The 16765-nt window shown below is 41.2% G+C and overlaps 2 protein-coding genes across 3 annotated transcripts; one reads left to right on the forward strand and one right to left on the reverse strand.

Moving 5' to 3' along the window:
- Nucleotides 1-84: 84 nt before the first annotated feature.
- Nucleotides 85-12292, forward strand: LOC142971255 (dynamin-1-like protein). 2 transcript variants are annotated; one of them, XM_076111921.1, is made up of 19 exons: nt 85-276; nt 757-898; nt 1404-1450; nt 1540-1611; nt 3273-3359; nt 3715-3877; nt 3999-4119; nt 4538-4669; nt 5150-5356; nt 5570-5690; nt 5866-6021; nt 6110-6199; nt 6340-6432; nt 7520-7573; nt 7903-7983; nt 9041-9172; nt 9265-9374; nt 10521-10680; nt 10874-12292. In XM_076111921.1, the coding sequence occupies exons 1-19, from the start codon at nt 175-177 to the stop codon at nt 10928-10930; spliced, it is 2127 nt and encodes a 708-aa protein (XP_075968036.1). In that variant the 5' UTR covers nt 85-174; the 3' UTR covers nt 10931-12292. The 2 variants fall into 2 exon arrangements, with proteins under 2 accessions (XP_075968036.1, XP_075968037.1); XM_076111922.1 differs by lacking the exon at nt 7903-7983.
- On the reverse strand, nt 11705-16144 carry tnnt2e (troponin T2e, cardiac). Its single transcript, XM_076111300.1, has 10 exons — nt 16114-16144; nt 15567-15630; nt 15399-15462; nt 15076-15192; nt 14899-14976; nt 14154-14267; nt 13792-13904; nt 13499-13589; nt 12599-12639; nt 11705-11800 (listed from the first exon to the last, which is right to left on the reverse strand). Exons 1-10 carry the CDS (start codon nt 16142-16144, stop codon nt 11764-11766), a joined length of 750 nt encoding a protein of 249 aa, XP_075967415.1. The 3' UTR covers nt 11705-11763.
- Nucleotides 16145-16765: the final 621 nt, after the last annotated feature.

A 16765-nucleotide genomic window follows, 5' to 3' on the forward strand; every position in this document is an offset into this window, starting at 1 on the left:
GCTTCTTCTTCTTATTCCAAATTAGAGAACTACAACTCCCAACACCAAACAAAGTCTATCGTCCAGCCAGTGGGTGTTGTCGCAATGGTGGCGTCGGTGGGACATTGAATGACTTTGGCTCCACCACGAATGTAGCTAACGTTTGGTTTATCATTTTCCTCATAAACCGCGAGCATGGAGGCTCTTATCCCCGTGATAAACAAGCTGCAAGATGTGTTCAACACAGTGGGAGCGGATGTCATTCAGCTCCCGCAGATAGCAGTAGTTGGGAATCAGGTAAGATGGCTTGACTGTGTGTACTTTGTGATTTAGTGGCTGCCATGCTAGCTGGATAACCATGCACAGTTAGAGTTAGCATTGTGGGAAGAAATTTTGCAACATGCTGAGAACTAATGAATAGTCAGACATGAATTGTGGCTTCACCGAGGCCTTAGTGATGCAGCTCTGCTAAAAACCCACTGCAAATGGTGCTCGACTGCTGCACATGTCATTTGCAAAGTTTGCAGTGGCAGTGGAATCTATGTTCATCATCTTCAAACAGTGCTATTTTAAGAGCCACATCCAGACACTAACTGCTGTTCGCCAAAACCAGGCCACTGCTTGAAGAAAGTACTGCAGAATTTGCTGTGTTGGCTGTAGCCCTGATCCAGCATGGTCCCATGTCAGGCATAGATGGACCTGGTGTGTTAAATCAGAAAGTGAATGTCGGTCATTGCTCATCTAACTCGTATCTTTATCTGTGTATTGTGTCTCCAGAGCAGTGGTAAGAGCTCAGTGCTGGAGAGCCTGGTGGGCCGGGACCTGCTGCCCCGTGGGACTGGTGTCGTAACCAGGCGACCTCTCATCCTCCAACTGGTCCATGTAGATCCTGGAGCTGCGAGGAAAAATGATGACGGTGGTAAGCATCAAAATCCCTCCAAGTCTATGGATTTTGCATCAATCGTTTGTATGTTGTACTGGATTCTTACATATAAATCACCATCATTTCCCTTTTAGGCTAATAAACACATGTAGGGAACAGGCCCATTGTTTTTGTTTCCAGTGTGAAAAAAGTCATCAGTTTTAAAGTTCTGTCTCTGTCACTGTGTTTCTAATCATTTGCAGATTCCAGGGAGTGAAAAAAGCACTGTGCTTTCACAAAAGGTGCATTGTACAAATGTCTTCACATTCAATAACATGGATTAGCCTCTTGGTTCTGCTCCCCCCTCCTCAAAGCCCCACCTGTGATCCCAGCTTTATTCTCCAGACCAGTAAATGTCGCCAGGCGTCGATCCTTAAGTTAGCCGTGCTTGCTTAGCTTTAGTAGTTGACTTTGAGGTTGTAATAGTTAACACCTGTGTTTTCCTCCTTTAGAGAATGCGATGCTACAACTGTAACCCGTTCTGTTTTATTATGCTTCTCAGGCAGAGAAGGTGAAGACTGGGGCAAGTTCCTGCATACAAAAAACCAGGTATGAATTTTATGAAACAAAATATTCAAATATTACTCTAGAGTAGACCTTTGCTTGTCTTTATGTTCTTCATTTTCTTCTTTTTGCAGATCTACACAGATTTTGAAGAAATCAGGCAAGAAATTGAAAATGAAACGGAGCGACTATCTGGGAATAATAAGGTGAGTCGTGGGTGGAGGGGTTTTCATCTATACTGTTAAATGAGGAACTGTTTGGGTCTCAACCACAGGCAGTGCTGCTGGTGGGAAACAAAACTAAGATGCATATTATCCTCACAAAGCGTGTCTAGTAGTAAATTCAGTTCGCCTATAAAACTCATTAAGAGATGTTGAGCAAGGACCTTAAAAAATAGTGATGGTGTTTAAGACAAAACATTGAAAAAAATACATATGATAGCCAAGGACCTAATGATGTTTCAGATGATATGAAACAGTCTCAGTAGTACCAACCTAATTGAACAAAGATGCGTGGGATAGACGGAAGGTTTTGGTTTGATGACTAAGTGATTAAGGGGGTGGAAGTGATTAGAAGGTCTCGAATGAGAAGAACATAATCAAAGCTACATATATACTGTAGATGCACAACTCTTTAAGTGCTGTAGCAGTAAAGGATGGGCGTTTGGTGCATGAGAAATGTATTCCTTCTTTCTTTTGCCAGTTAGAAAACTAGGTGCACGTTCTGGGCTAACCGCAGGCAAACCAAGGATTAGTGACTAGCACACAATATGTACAGAGAATTACAGTAATCCAGACGCAATGAGATGAAAGCGTACACAACTTCTTTCCCCCAAATCTGAGGACGTGAGTTAAGGACTGACTTTGGAGATAGCCCTGAGCTGAGGAAACTGGGTTTCCCAGCAGAGCTTATACAGTGTGTTTATCAAATTTGAGACCACAGTTGAAAATCACACCCACATCTTCTGGCACGTAGCTTCAGGCTCCTGGCGCCCAAAGGGTTTGGTGACGCTTCTAGAAAGCTGAAAGGAGGGCAAAGATAAGAAAGACTTGCTTTGGGTTATTTACATTACCACGGTTATCTGAGGAGCTGAGCAGAGTTAGGGTTTTACATTAAGAGCACTCTGTTTCATCAGAAGTGTCAGTGATAATAGAGACCCTCCCCGTTTAAATAAAGCTTACACTACACAATCAGAACTATTTAGATTGTTCTATCTTGTTTACATCTTAAGTTCTGGATCTTGATATGTCTATCCAGGTTTTCTTGTAAAGCACTTTGTAACTTTATTTAAAAAAAGTTTCCTATTGATAACGTTATTGTTACATTTGAGTCACTGAGCTAAGCGTCCATTTCTCTGAAAAATGAAATGCATGGAAATCTTTGAAAAATCCAGAAGCTTACAAACACTTATGGATTTACTGAAGGAATTTCCAAACTCCTAAAAGGCTCTTTTAATCATCTGGATCAAACACTATTCAGTCCTCTGCATGATAAACCACGATTAACCAGTTTCTCATGTTGTAACTTCTCATCCTAATCCAAACAGAGATGGAGCCGCTGGCTACCTGGAAAGGAAACAGAGCATGGGGCGCAGCAGGCAGATTGTTTTGTGGGTTTTTCAAACATTGCTGGGTATTTATTTTTTCAGAGAACCGGGTGCTCAGCTGTGTGGCTCGAATGTAACGCGAGAGGTGCAAGCAGGGCCGATAGCTGACACCCAGCGGTGTCAAAAACGGCACCATGAGAGTTCAGATAGCGCCTCTAATATTGTCATCTTCAGAACTGACAGACATTTCAACACGTCCTGTGAAACACAGCTGAGCTATTCTATTCCGTACATGTCTATTCTTTTCTCGTACCTCTGCAGGGGATCAGCGATGATCCCATTCATCTGAAGATATTTTCTCCGAACGTTGTCAACCTCACGCTGGTGGATCTGCCTGGAATCACTAAGGTAACGCATGCTGTACTTCCTGCTGCCTACTCCCCAAGGCTTTGATCATCTCATACCCCTGGGGAAATTTGTTATACAACACTCCCTTTTTGTTAAAAGGTACAAATGTTGAATAAAAAAAACACGCTGTACCAGATATGCGTGGTCACTGGTGTTAATTTCCCTGTCTGGTCTATGCTTTTGTGTATTTGAATGAAGTGAATTTGTAACTCGTTCTTGATGCTTCTAAACCCGGCGCTGTCAAAGCCAAAGTGTCTGCAGGCTTTGATTCCAGCCTCATTAGTTCATCCCCCCCGCTGTAGTCTCTAATGAATCAAATTGAGTCTCTTCTTTGAATTGGTATTGACACCTTCAGGTGCCCGTGGGTGATCAACCTGTTGACATCGAGGTTCAGATAAAGGATCTAATCCTGAAGCACATCGCTAACCCCAACTGCATCATCCTGGCCGTCACTGCGGCTAACACAGACATGGCCACCTCGGAGGCACTCAAGGTGGCCCGGGAGGTCGACCCTGACGGTAAGAAAACAAAACACTATCGTAAGTTTCTTTCTTTTAATGTAAATCAACCGTTATCGACTGGACTCATTGGTACCTGTCGTAGAGGTGATGACCTTTTTAAATGATTGTGACTCACCAGGCAGGAGGACACTGGCTGTGGTCACCAAGCTGGACCTGATGGACGCCGGCACCGATGCTATGGACGTGCTGATGGGCAGAGTCATTCCGGTCAAACTAGGCCTCATCGGAGTAGTCAACAGGTCTGGACAAGTACATTTACTGTTGCGGAATATATAATGAAATAATCCATCACTCATAACAGAGATGAGTGTGTTCTGATGGAGACGAGAGGCTCAATAGAGATGAGTGTACTATTATACATATTTAATGCTGGTATATCGATATCTATTGTTTGTGATTACAGTGATAACGGAATACATTGTGGGATGTTTGACATTATACAAACTGTCAGCCTTAAATCCTTCATCGTTCAATTCACTTTAACAAACATCAATAACTTACAAATCACAAATTCGTACAAAAACGGATGCAGTATCATGATATGCAGTTTATTAGGCTGCAAAAGATATGTAATATTGATGAATGTAAGCAGCATTTATTTTTGATCTCCTTTAGTGCCCAGGACTATTTGATGGCGTATTGTGTTTAAACGTTTAGGAGCCAGCTGGACATCAACAATAAAAAGTCTGTGACCGATGCCGTCCGAGACGAACATGCGTTCCTGCAGAAGAAATATCCGTCTCTTGCCAACAGAAACGGGACCAAATACCTGGCCAGAACCCTGAACAGGTAAACCTGAACGACACATGGAAGTCTCATGGTGCTACTAAATTGTAAACCATTTTACAATCATTGTGTCACCGCATCAGCAGTTTTGCGTACAAAACGGTTCTGCAGCCTATTAGTGTGCAGAGTGCTTCCATTGTAGCTACGTTCATTCTACTTTACTAGGTAGTATTCTTTCTGTGCACCAGATACCCACAGCCTGTCTTTGTGAAAAAGATATATATATATATATATACAGTATATATAATTCTTAATTTTTCCAAGACAGGGAGAGAACAAGGAATAAGATGCGACACAGATATATAAGTATGAATGTAACCAGGACCCATGAAGTTATGTCAGCATGTCAGAAGCAGCCCTGCTATTAATAACAGCCATCAGAGAAATTGTCTTTTATTTAAACAATGGATGCTCAGCTTTACAAATCCCAACTCATATCTGCATAAACACAGAACCCTCTGCCCTTCACCTCCATAATGTCAGGTTACTGATGCATCACATCAGGGACTGCCTCCCTAACCTGAAGACACGGATCAACGTGCTGGCATCCCAGTACCAGTCCCTGCTCAGCAGCTACGGTGAACCCGTGGAAGACCAAAGTGCCACCTTGCTCCAGCTCATCACCAAGTTCGCCACAGAATACTGCAACACCATAGAGGGCACGGCCAAATACATTGAGACGGCAGAACTGTGAGTACCGGAGCCTCTCCTCCGCTCGGCCACAGGGTGATGCTGTTGATCCAGCGCAGTGAAAATGAGCAAAACGACTGCATTGGTTTCATCATTTAATACCATACAACTTGTAATTTGAGGCACGCGCAGCCTCGGTGGAGGAGGAGCTGACAGGAGCGTGGGCCACGGGGTTCACATCACAGCTAATATCCCCCCGTTGCTATTTTTCAGGTGTGGTGGAGCCAGAATTTGTTACATATTCCACGAGACCTTTGGCAGAACATTGGAGTCTGTGGATTCTCTGGGAGGACTCAGCACCATGGACATCCTAACGGCCATAAGGAACGCAACAGTGAGTGCTTCTGCATCATTCCAGAAATATGACATCGTTACTTCACTGAGCTATTGTAAAGCAACAGAGCTTTTTTTTGTGAGATACAGTCTATTATTTTGCCTTTGTTGCTCACTTAAAACAGAGCTCTGGGTAATAGTTGCTAACCTGCAGCTCCCTGCTTCCCCCGCGTCAGGGCCCGCGTCCGTCCCTGTTTGTGCCCGAGGTTTCCTTCGAGCTGTTGGTGAAGAAGCAGGTGAAACGCCTGGAGGAGCCCAGCTTGCGTTGTGTGGAGCTTGTCCACGAGGAGATGCAGAGGATCATCCAGCACTGCAGCAACTACAGCACACAGGTAAACAGCGAGGCTCACATCTTCACACGTATTGATCTTTCGCTCACACACATACAGACATTCATATTCATAATGTTTTGTCCTGCAGGAGCTGCAGAGATTCCCTAAGCTGCATGAGGCCATTGTGGAAGTAGTCACCTCCCTCTTGAGGAAGAGACTGCCTGTAACCAATGAAATGGTACCATCACGTTCATCTCTCTTTTTTTGCACTTGTGCTTCCGTTGCCTCCAGTCATCATCTTTCAGGGTGCTGTGTTTAATGAGAACCTGAAGCACAACATTAGTTTTGGTAACTTAAGTTGTCCTTTTTTCTTTTCAGGTGCATAACTTGGTTGCAATAGAGCTGGCCTACATCAACACCAAACACCCAGACTTTGCAGATGCCTGTGGGGTCATGAATAACAATATAGAGGTCTGTACTCATAACTGCATACTATGAAATACATAACTTTTTCTGGCAGAATAAAGAGAGGAGAGGCGCAAACCTGGCATTGCTTACCTGTCAGCCTGAGATTATAAATTCATATTTTAGGTATTTAAAAATCGTTAAATGCTATTTAATCAGAATATATGGAAGCAAATAAAAGCTGAATACCTTATTAATGATAAACTAATATTTCAATTTGAACCCAGCTGATATTATAGCAGTGAAATATTCAACATTTAATACCAGTTTGAAATACTGTAGGTTAATATCCGTCCTTTGTACGAGGTTTCAAGTTTTGCAGTGTTGAGAATGAAGTTGTTTGTTTGAGCGGTTCTCCAGAAAGCTGCAAGCAGCAACACCACAGGCCCAACAGTCAGCTTCACAACTGGCACTGCAGGAGAACCTCAAAAGTCAACAAAAGGAACTTGGAAAAGCTCCGGCTTTCTCTTGTATTGACAGTAAAGCAGATTACATACTTGGATCACGTGACTGACAAATTGTCTTTTGTAGCCTGATTGTTCCAATTTTAATATTTAATCTCATATTTTGGTGTCTGACTTTTAAAATGTTTAGATCAGAAATGAACCAATTGAATTTGAGCAACTTTTTTCAAATATTTGACTCTTGAATTTACCTTCTGGAATTTTTTAAAAAGGGGAAACTAAACCACATCAATATAAACAGTTAATATTTCAATGCTATAAATTATTCAGTAGGTATTAAAGTTCACAGTTGGGTATTTAGTTTCCTAAAGGATTTAAATTATTATGCCCTTTTTGTTTCCACCGGAATGTCATCTTTATTTAAATTGCATTATTGTTATTTATGAGATCATTAATCTGTTGAAAACTTCCAGGTGGGATTTGTATATATTACACAGAAAATAATTTACACTGTGACATGATACCATTTATGTTTAATGAGCATAATAGTCGGTAGAACATTTATTGAACAAGTAGGATAACTTCCTTCATTTTGAGTCTTTCAGTGACATACTTCCCTAAGATGTGTTCAAGTTTTTTTATAATGAAAACTATTCTTTTAACCAGCGTGTGTTCTTGTGTGTTTGAAGGAGGAAAGGAGAAACCGAATGAGAGAGCTGCCCTCTGCAGTGCCCAGGGATAAGGTAAAACAACAAGCTTATTTTAAAATATAACACAGCAGCTCATGTGTTCTAACGTTTGGTTGCAGTCTGCAGAGTCCCCGGTCGTATAAAGGGGACTTGTGCAGTGTTAATCGTTCATGGCACTACAGGATGAGGGTCTGTGAACCGAATGCCTCGGATAGTTTCCATTGAGGAATTTTATCCCACATCTCCTCTCAGAAAGTCTCCTCTCCTCACCTCAAATGACTTTCAACTGCCAACCGTCTTTCCACATTTCTTCTCAGTGCTTTTTTCTCTCTCTCTCTCTCGCTCTCTCTCTCTCCACATTCCTGCTCTCATATTCCTGTTAGTCTGTTGGCAAAGGCCCGGCTCGCCCAACTGGGGTTTCTGGCGAGCCTTCTGCGTCTGGACCAGACATGGACGGTGCCAAGGTGGGCGCAAACGCAGCTCGCTGGTTCTGTGTGGGGCTGATGGTGGGGCATGGATGGATGGATGGATGGATGGATGAACATGGGCTGCTGGCATGCACTTTCATCCTTGTCTCTTGATGCCATGCTCTTGTTTTGCTCTCCCTCAGCCTGTGTGGATTTCCACTAACAACCGTTGTGTTTCCTGCGGACTCTGTAGTCCTCAAAGTTGGTCCACCTGTCTCACAGAAAATGTCTTTCTCTCCCCGTTTCCTTTTCCAACCTCTTAACACTTCGGTTGCCCGTTTTTTTGTACTTAGTTTGTAGGAAATATGTGATAGTGGAAGTTCTACTACTGTGCATCATCAACCCAAGCCTGTTTGTAAATTATCCTAAAATATGCACTCACAGACCTGCTAGCGGCATGGCTGTAGGGATGCCGAGCTGTCGGTCAGTTGGTCGCTCCATCACTTTTGTCCAGACATGACTGGATGACCATGACATGTTATAAACATTCATGGTCCCCAGAGGACAAAGGCTACCTGCTTTGGTGATCCCCTGACTTTCCCTCTAGCGCCACCATGAGGTTGACATTTGTGTTTTGCAACAATCGAATGGATCGGCGTAACATTTGGTACGGCCATTCATGTTCCCCTCAGTGTGACTTTGAATAACTTTCAAATCTCTTAACTTTTCATCTCCATCTTTCACATTTTCATTTGTCAGCTATACTAAACTGAGCTTGTTGGTAGGATCAACACTATACCCGCTTTACATGAGCTTTTTAGAATTGTCATTGTGATGATGTTAGGATTTAGCTAAAAGCACCATTGAATTTCAGTCAATAAAAAACAACTTTTTTTAACTTGTGCAGTAATAGTTCAGTTCATTTCCTCTCTATGAACTTTTTTTGTGTATATGCCTGTTTGCCTTGCGTTTGCACTATTGCATATGAACCGGTGAAGGTTATAATGCTACATTCCTTAACCATCTTTTCCCTGTGCACCCTAATGACAAGAGAAGGGTGTTGTTGGACTTATGACCATTTATTTTCATGTTTCTTGTGTTCCTGGCTCGTCAGGCCCCAGCAGCAGGGCCCCAGGGGGAGCAGGATGGCACAGGGAACTGGAGGGGGATGCTGAAGAAAGGAGAGGACGCCCCTGGCTCCGGACCTGGAAGCCCCCTTAGAGGAGCTGTTAACCTGCTCGATGTGGTAACTAATCATAAGCCTATCAGCATGGCCCCTTTATAAAGATCACAGTATTTAACGATTGATTAAAAACATGATCTCTCTTTCCCCCGAAGCCTGTGCCGGTTGCCAGGAAGTTGTCATCACGTGAGCAGCGGGACTGTGAGGTCATCGAGCGCCTCATCAAGTCTTACTTCCTCATCGTCCGCAAGAACATCCAGGACAGGTAAGCCGGCTAGCTCCTCTTAAACCGAGAAGCCTGGTGAATGTCAACATATCCTAACAATGAATTGACGAACAATTAATGTCGGCGTAGCCAAAGCCGGATGAAGTTTACTTCTCTGTGGCTTTTGAAAAGGAGTCTGTAAGACCACTTCAGACCAACAGATGGCAGTGTGGTCTCTAGTTCTGTATTGTCTTGAAACATTAACATCAGAGGAAGAAGAAGATCACCATGCTTGCTGTGACATGTGCCCGCTGAGTTTGTGAGTTAGCAACAACTATTGTTTCTATATTATGAATGAGACAACTTTAAAAGCCGCCATGTGATAGCAGTGCTCTGTTGTAAGGTTAGTAGGTTGTTCTGATTGCTTTGCAAATGCTGTACCATGCCGACACTGTTTTCATTTCTGGCTAGAGTTGGCTGGGTCAGATATTAACCAGAGCCGTCATTACACGACGTCAAACATTACCTACAGTTTATTTTGTAGGTAATGTTGAGCCAATATCGCATACACCCTCCTGCTGTCGTAGATACTCACCAATGCACCAAATGTATATTAATCCTCGGCTGAAAATTGTCCCCAACAAATGCAGTAGTTACTCCTGTTTGAGTAATATTTGCTAAAAACTAATGTGCCCAGCTGTTGTAGAAAAATTACCTAGTCTTTTTCAAAGATTGAACTATGTATTTTAGGAACTATTTAAGATAAATTAGTTGTAGGAACCAACAGGCTCGGGGCTAGAAGCCACAGACAGGAAAGGGAAGTCAGAAAGTATTGAGAAAACATTGGGATTTATTCACAATATCCAAAATATCAAACATTGCCACCCTTATCATTAAGAATTTCTCCCTGGATAACGTTTTCACAATGTGGTTGTAACTCTAAACATAGACCTACCATAACAAATACTTATGAAATTTACCGTCGACAACCATGGCTGACAAATCAATTAATAAGATTTGACCAATTTCCCATCCCACCAAAGTAGAATTTTTTCCATATTGTTGCTCCCTGGCTACTTCTACAAGCACGGCCACCTGGTGGGCCAAACTCGAGCCCCTCCATCTTGGGGGACAACACAATCACCAGGCCATCTTGCCTCCTTGTTCTCTGCCATCTGTTCGGTCTGTTTCCTCTCTCCCTCGCAGTGTGCCAAAGGCAGTGATGCACTTCCTGGTCAACCATGTGAAGGACAGCCTCCAGAGCGAGCTCGTCGGCCAGCTGTATAAATCTGGCCTCCTCAACGATCTGCTGACTGAATCGGAGGACATGGCCCAGCGGCGCAAGGAGGCTGCCGACATGCTGCAGGTAACGGATTCCCACCGTTTAGTGTCTAGTTCTCCATGATTAATTGAGGATCCTTTATCAGTCACTTCATTGTTGTATGCCTCTGCGAATTTCTACAAACGTCCACCTGGACTCAAGGATGAACTGATTAGATTCACTCTGACCTCGTGGACTGTGAGGCATTAATTGTAGTTTGACTTTGTTTTGTCCACAGGCTTTGCAAAAAGCTAGCCAGGTGATCGCCGAGATCAGGGAAACACATCTGTGGTGAAAAATCAACAAAGGGAGCTGAACCCGATCTCTTACTGCCTCATCATGCCTAAAGGACCGACGCTCCACGCGTTCATGTCTGAACATGAAGTTTGGATTTGCAAATAAGAAAATGCACTGTTCTGATTCCTGCTTGAAGTAGGTATCATATTGACTCGTAAGCTACCTGAAAGAAATGCAAGTTAATTGTTTATTTAAAATACTTGGTAATGTATACAGTATATGGAAATGCACTTTCTGTTAAAAGGTGAAAGTTTAGAAACTGCAGTTGCCACCAAAGCACACTACTTTAGAGTTAGTTTAATACGATTAACCAGTATGGAAATGGTAGTTTTGATGCTATTTTGGTAGCTCCACAAAGCTTTGGGCTCTAAATATTCTTCTCATCTGCAAAATTTAGGAGTAGCTGTCATGTCAAACCTCAGAAATCATAGTGTAATCATAGAGATTGGGTAACTAAATGTAAATACATGAGTTTCAGCAAATGTTAGTTCTCTGTACTTCATCACTTTATTTTTTGCACTGTTGTCACCGTACTGTATAGAAATTTCATTATTCTGACAGTCAGAATTTTTATTTATTAAATTATGTTTACATATCACTGCCTCTATGTGAAGTGCACTGTGGTTGTGTATGGTTGCCAGAAGAATAAATATGTTTTTGGATTCATTTACTCTTAAACTGACAAGTGTGGTGATTGGTAGAGAGTAGAAGAAAAATATCGACTAGTTTCAAACTTAACTTTTTATTGCTTAAGCATACATTAATGTTATCTGTCAATACTTCTGCTCATTTTCTGACATTTCCTTGGAGAGCTCCTGCTGATGTCTGCTTCTATCTCCTGCCCTTGCCCTTGCCCCTTCCTTTGGTGCTGTGGAATGAAACAAATTTGTAATTTTTGGTTCTCCATACAACTCAAATGATCAGACAGTGATGGCATAGCAAGTTAAAAAAAAACGCATTGACATCTAAGGATTTTGGCTTTTTTTGAAGAATATGGATGTTTGTTGAACAAAATCAGCTGAATTCTATAGCCAGACTATACTCTGGCTATTATTACTTTTAGTTTGTATTACATTATGGTATGGAAATCACTGCAGAGGATGTTAAACTGCGAGGTGCCAATTGACGATCCATTTCAGGACCAGCAGGCTACAGAAAACCTTCTTCCCCTCAACTGTTATCTTATATTGTCGGTATTACCTGCAATACACTTTGAATATGCTCAAATATAAACATTTTGAACATATATTGCACTCTGTATATAACTAAACTATATTTTGCTTTGATGCAATGAAGAATTCTGTTTAAGTACATGTACCCTTACAATGACAATAAAGAAAAACCTAATTTCATCTCATGATTTATAGTGTACCTTGACTGTTTTCGTCATACTATACTATGAGCGTTTTTTAGTTTTTTCAACGTACTGTACTATACTATGAACTATGGGACCTCTCTTGCTGGATCAAATAACCTAATGGGAGCTTCTTGCAGACGTCATCAACAAACATTCCTCGTTTCACCCGTTTGTGACTCAGTCACTAAGTGGTCGATACGTTTTTTTCATGCTCCACTGTCCAAGGCTCGGTTTGTGGCTCTTCAACACACAGAAAGCAAAACTACACAGCAACAAAGAGGCTCACACTCCTCATTAACGGTTACTCACAACTTCTGCTGCTCATTGATTCGGGACTGGAGTACATTGATCTGGAAGTCAAGCCACATTCATGTTAAGTAGGTCCTTAGGACAATCTTCCACTCAGAAAGCACAGTACATACTTGTAGATTAACATTCTGTGGCTTTTTCAGGGCTGTAGGCTGTGCACCATCAATTTGCAATGTTTGTCATAATCATTTTACCCCTGGTAGTCTGTGGCTTTAAAGCCACATTATAGGATATTTATCTAATTTGATTTAAAAAAAACACAACATACTAACATTTCCCAATTTCATAAACATAGTGAGATATTTTGTGAACTATATGCATTTTTTTCCCAAGAGAAAAGAAAAGAAGATCTATACCACTCTAATGTCAGTGTGGTTTAGTTTACTTGAGAAAAGGGACAGTGCAAATGAATAAATACACATGGTATGAACATGCCAAAATGCTATTTTACATCTGCAGTCCCTGGCTAAGTTGTTAAAAAAAGGTTTCCTAAAATATATCAGCAAAAACAAAAACATGACTTGGAATTTAAAGTTTGAAAAAGGATACACTGTTGTAAAAGGCAGTAGTGACAAATATAGATATAGAATGACATTGCACACAGTTGTAGGTTGCAAAATCTGCCAACCAGGACCTCTAAAAGCTCACAAGTTAACATGTTTTATTTCGTCGGACAGAGCTAAGCTAGCTGTTTCCCTGTTTCCAGTCTTTGCTGAGCTAAGCTTACTGGCTTGTTCCTAATTAGCATACAGACATGAGTTGTATCCATCTTCACATGTAATAAAAACAATCATTTTGAAAAACATTTCCTTACTTTCCAAACCAGATAGATAGATACACTTTTACACTGACACTGTTCTAAAAGCAGTTGGCCCATGAACATCAAGGCAAAGTTCTTACCTCATATTTTTGTTTCTTCAGTTTCTCGCCGAGGTCAAACTTCTCAGCCTCCAGCGTCATCAGACACTGCCACATCTCATTGGCCTTCTCCCTTTATAGCAAAAACCGGAAGTATTTCAGTAACAGAAAACTGAAAGGCCATATTGATACTGTAAAACTCGAAGATAAAAAGAATGGGAAGTAGATGAAAGTCTATTCACAAACAAATCCCCTGCATCAGACTGAAAATGTGGACATTAGCCTGTGTACAGAACTGTGAACCATGACTGCAAGTAAAAACATATTGCCCTTACTTGACTTTGTCCTCAGTGAGATGGTCGATGTTGAGAGGCTTCCTCCTCTCTGCCAAGATCTTCTTTTTCTTCTCTCTCTCTGTCTGCTTTTTCGCGCCCTTCTTTCCTTCTTGCTGGAGAGGGAGAATCAATCCGAGTGGATGTGTTGAAAGAATACAAGAAAGAATGAATAAAAGACAGAAAATACAGAAGAGGCCACAAAGTCTGAATCTCTGATCCTTTTTCCTATTAATTCAAGTGCAAACACACATGCTGTATTTACAATCATGGTAACAGTCTTTGTCTTTTGTCATTTATCTCAGTGATGGTTGTTTACATATTATCAATTATGAGAAACAGTTTTCCTGTGTGTGATGACTGACCCTCTGTTGGACACCACCATACTGATGAGTCATGTTTGTCAGAGCCTTCTTCTTCTTGAATTCGTCATCCTGCTTCTTACGTGCATCCTCCAGCTCCTTTCTCTCCTTTTCTTCCTGCCATGAGAGTTGTGAGTGTGAACCAAAACTGTTTTGTTAAAGTTACGAGGCCGAAGACCAAAATAATGACCAAACATATGCAATAAAAATAACTAAAGCTGATGGGAGCAGCAGAGTTGGTTGATAATTCACAATAGGTTCATCACTATGAGTGACTCCCCTCACATTAAACATAAGTCTTTTGATCCAGCTTTTGAGTTTTAAAGAAAAATATAATGCATAAATATTTGCCAGAGACAACACGAAAAGAAATAGTCCCCAAAAGCCTTCAAGTTAATCAAAATCTATGTTATCCGAGCTGAAATTAACTTGCACAAGGCAATCGTGTAATATGACATTAGTAAACTGCACCAAGCACACTCGTACTTGAAAGCATCAATGGCCAGCATTTATTTGGAAAAGATAGAGAAGAAATCAAGGGAAGGGTATTGGCTTTCGGTTGTTTAGGAGTTTATATGTATCATAGAAGATTCCCCAGCAGGATACACACATGCCCAACACCCAAATTGTGTTCAGGTAAGCAAGGTGAAACTTCAGAGTGTCAGTTATTTTTCATGGATCGCTGTTTAATTATTATATTTGTGGGTATGTTGTGAAAAAGATGTGATGACAACTAGAGGGGACTCACAGCAACACGAGCCATTCTCTCCTTCTCCAGCTCAGCACGGACCCTCTGCTGTTCAGCCCTCTCGGTACGACGCTTCTCCTGCTCATCCATGCCCACAAACATACACACACACACTGAAATTGCTTATTGGGTGGTGCGTAACTACAATGTTCTGGCACATTTTCCTGGAAGACTTACGATCCTGTTAACGAGAGTGACGAGCTCCGCCTCGTCGTTCTTCCTCTGAATGAAGTGGGCCTGGATCAGAGACTGCAGCTCCGTCAGATCCTTTTCCTGACGCTTCCTGTGGATGTCCTGCAGTTACACGTGCACATTGCTTGTATTGCATTTCCACTGAGCAAAAGTACTGAACAAAGTATTGACTATAAACGACTACATTCTTGACAAACTCAGGCGCACGCAGACACATACAATATAGACAAAAAAAAACACACCTCAGAAAAATCAATAAAAGTTGTGTCTATATTTCTATGTCTCTTAAAATGTAATCAATCACTTACATCAAAGTCGACTTTGTCTCCTCCCTCTGGTATCTTCGGCACAGCTATAGGTGGCGCAAATGCCCTAAAATAACATATCTGGGTTAGAATAGGACGAACTTTAAATGAGCAGTTAACCACTAGTTGGTTGATGTAAACAGATTAAAGTTCACATGGCATTAGACTTACTTTGGTTTGGGTTTGGCTTCATCTATGATATTAAAAAAAGAAAGGGATTCGAATATTATAAACACTCATTTACATTTTTTTCTTTAATTTATTCGTTTCAACATGAATTTGTAGTTAAAAATTCTCAACTGATGTGTCAAACAGTTTGATCTTTATTAGATAAAATGGCAGTGCTCATACACTCAACACACATTCTGACAAAAGTACTAGAACAAGAAATCTTGCTCATAACACTAGAAGTCAATATTCTGACATGCAATAGCCCTTTCTATTGCAAAAACACCATTATGAACTGTCTGTATCCATCTTGTGCATGACGTCTAATACAGTAAAATGAGCAGCATGTGTACCAGCAGCTTTCTGAAATGGAGTACACTAAATATGTAGGAGGTTTCTTCATAGTCTCCCAAAGTTGTATATAAAATACAGTCTATATTTTGACAGCCGATGTGTTGTACAGTGCAGTTGTCCAGTGAACAAGTGAAGACACTGGACATTCATTTTAACCAGTAACGGTAACAAAGGCCTCATCAGCAAGTTAAAGTACCTTCAGCTGGAGACTCTACGGCAAAGGACATGTTACACAAATAAATTGACTTCATGTTTCACACAGGTCAGATATCGACTTTATATATTTTCATATGAAAAATGTTCTCGCCTGTCAGAAGAAATAGAAAGTCTAAACAGTTCCTGCATGCCTTGTCATGCTGGGTTGGTGTAACTACTCTAGGGGTTCAAAGCCAGGGAAGCTTTGTATATTTTCAGAAAATGGAGGCATATCTTTTGTAGAAGTGTGTTATCAGAATAAATATTAAGGCATGAGGAAAAATATTACACCACCACATGAACATGAATTCATCTCCGATAGGAAATTCAAAAGACTGAACGTTACCATTACTATTTTCCATAAATATCTCAGCACTAAGGTCTACATGAATGTGAAAAATGGTGGGATGCACAAACCAGAGTCACACCATGCCTGCAAGTATGATCAGAGAGACTGTGCTTTACCTTCTTCTGCAGGATCTTTGTGGAAGTAATGGGAACAGGCGGTTTATCAGAGGCAGTGATCATAATAAATGCAAGAATAGCTCATCAGTAAATGTTCATGACTTTGCAACAATAAGTTAACGTTATCTAGGGGAACGATTCAACCAAAATATACTTAAGTTAAAGAATATACACATGTGACATAAGAG

The sequence above is a fragment of the Anarhichas minor genome, unplaced genomic scaffold (assembly GCF_050575085.1).
Source record: "Anarhichas minor isolate MPS153535 unplaced genomic scaffold, ASM5057508v1 ptg000045l, whole genome shotgun sequence".
Lineage (NCBI taxonomy): Eukaryota > Metazoa > Chordata > Actinopteri > Perciformes > Anarhichadidae > Anarhichas > Anarhichas minor.

Excerpts from the sequence above, each read along its gene's own strand:
- LOC142971255 (XM_076111921.1), top strand. The coding sequence starts at position 175 with ATGGAGGCTCTTATCCCCGTGATAAACAAGCTGCAAGATGTGTTCAAC. Across the intron at positions 3,360-3,714 it reads ATCTGCCTGGAATCACTAAG|GTGCCCGTGGGTGATCAACC; the intron begins GTAACGCATGCT and ends TGACACCTTCAG. Across the intron at positions 3,878-3,998 it reads CCGGGAGGTCGACCCTGACG|GCAGGAGGACACTGGCTGTG; the intron begins GTAAGAAAACAA and ends GTGACTCACCAG.
- tnnt2e (XM_076111300.1), bottom strand. The coding sequence starts at position 16,144 with ATGTCCTTTGCCGTAGAGTCTCCAGCTGAAG. Across the intron at positions 15,631-16,113 it reads CGTAGAGTCTCCAGCTGAAG|TGTTTATAATATTCGAATCC; the intron begins GTACTTTAACTT and ends AATGTAAATGAG. Across the intron at positions 14,977-15,075 it reads TCACTCTCGTTAACAGGATC|GAGAAGCGTCGTACCGAGAG; the intron begins GTAAGTCTTCCA and ends ATGGATGAGCAG.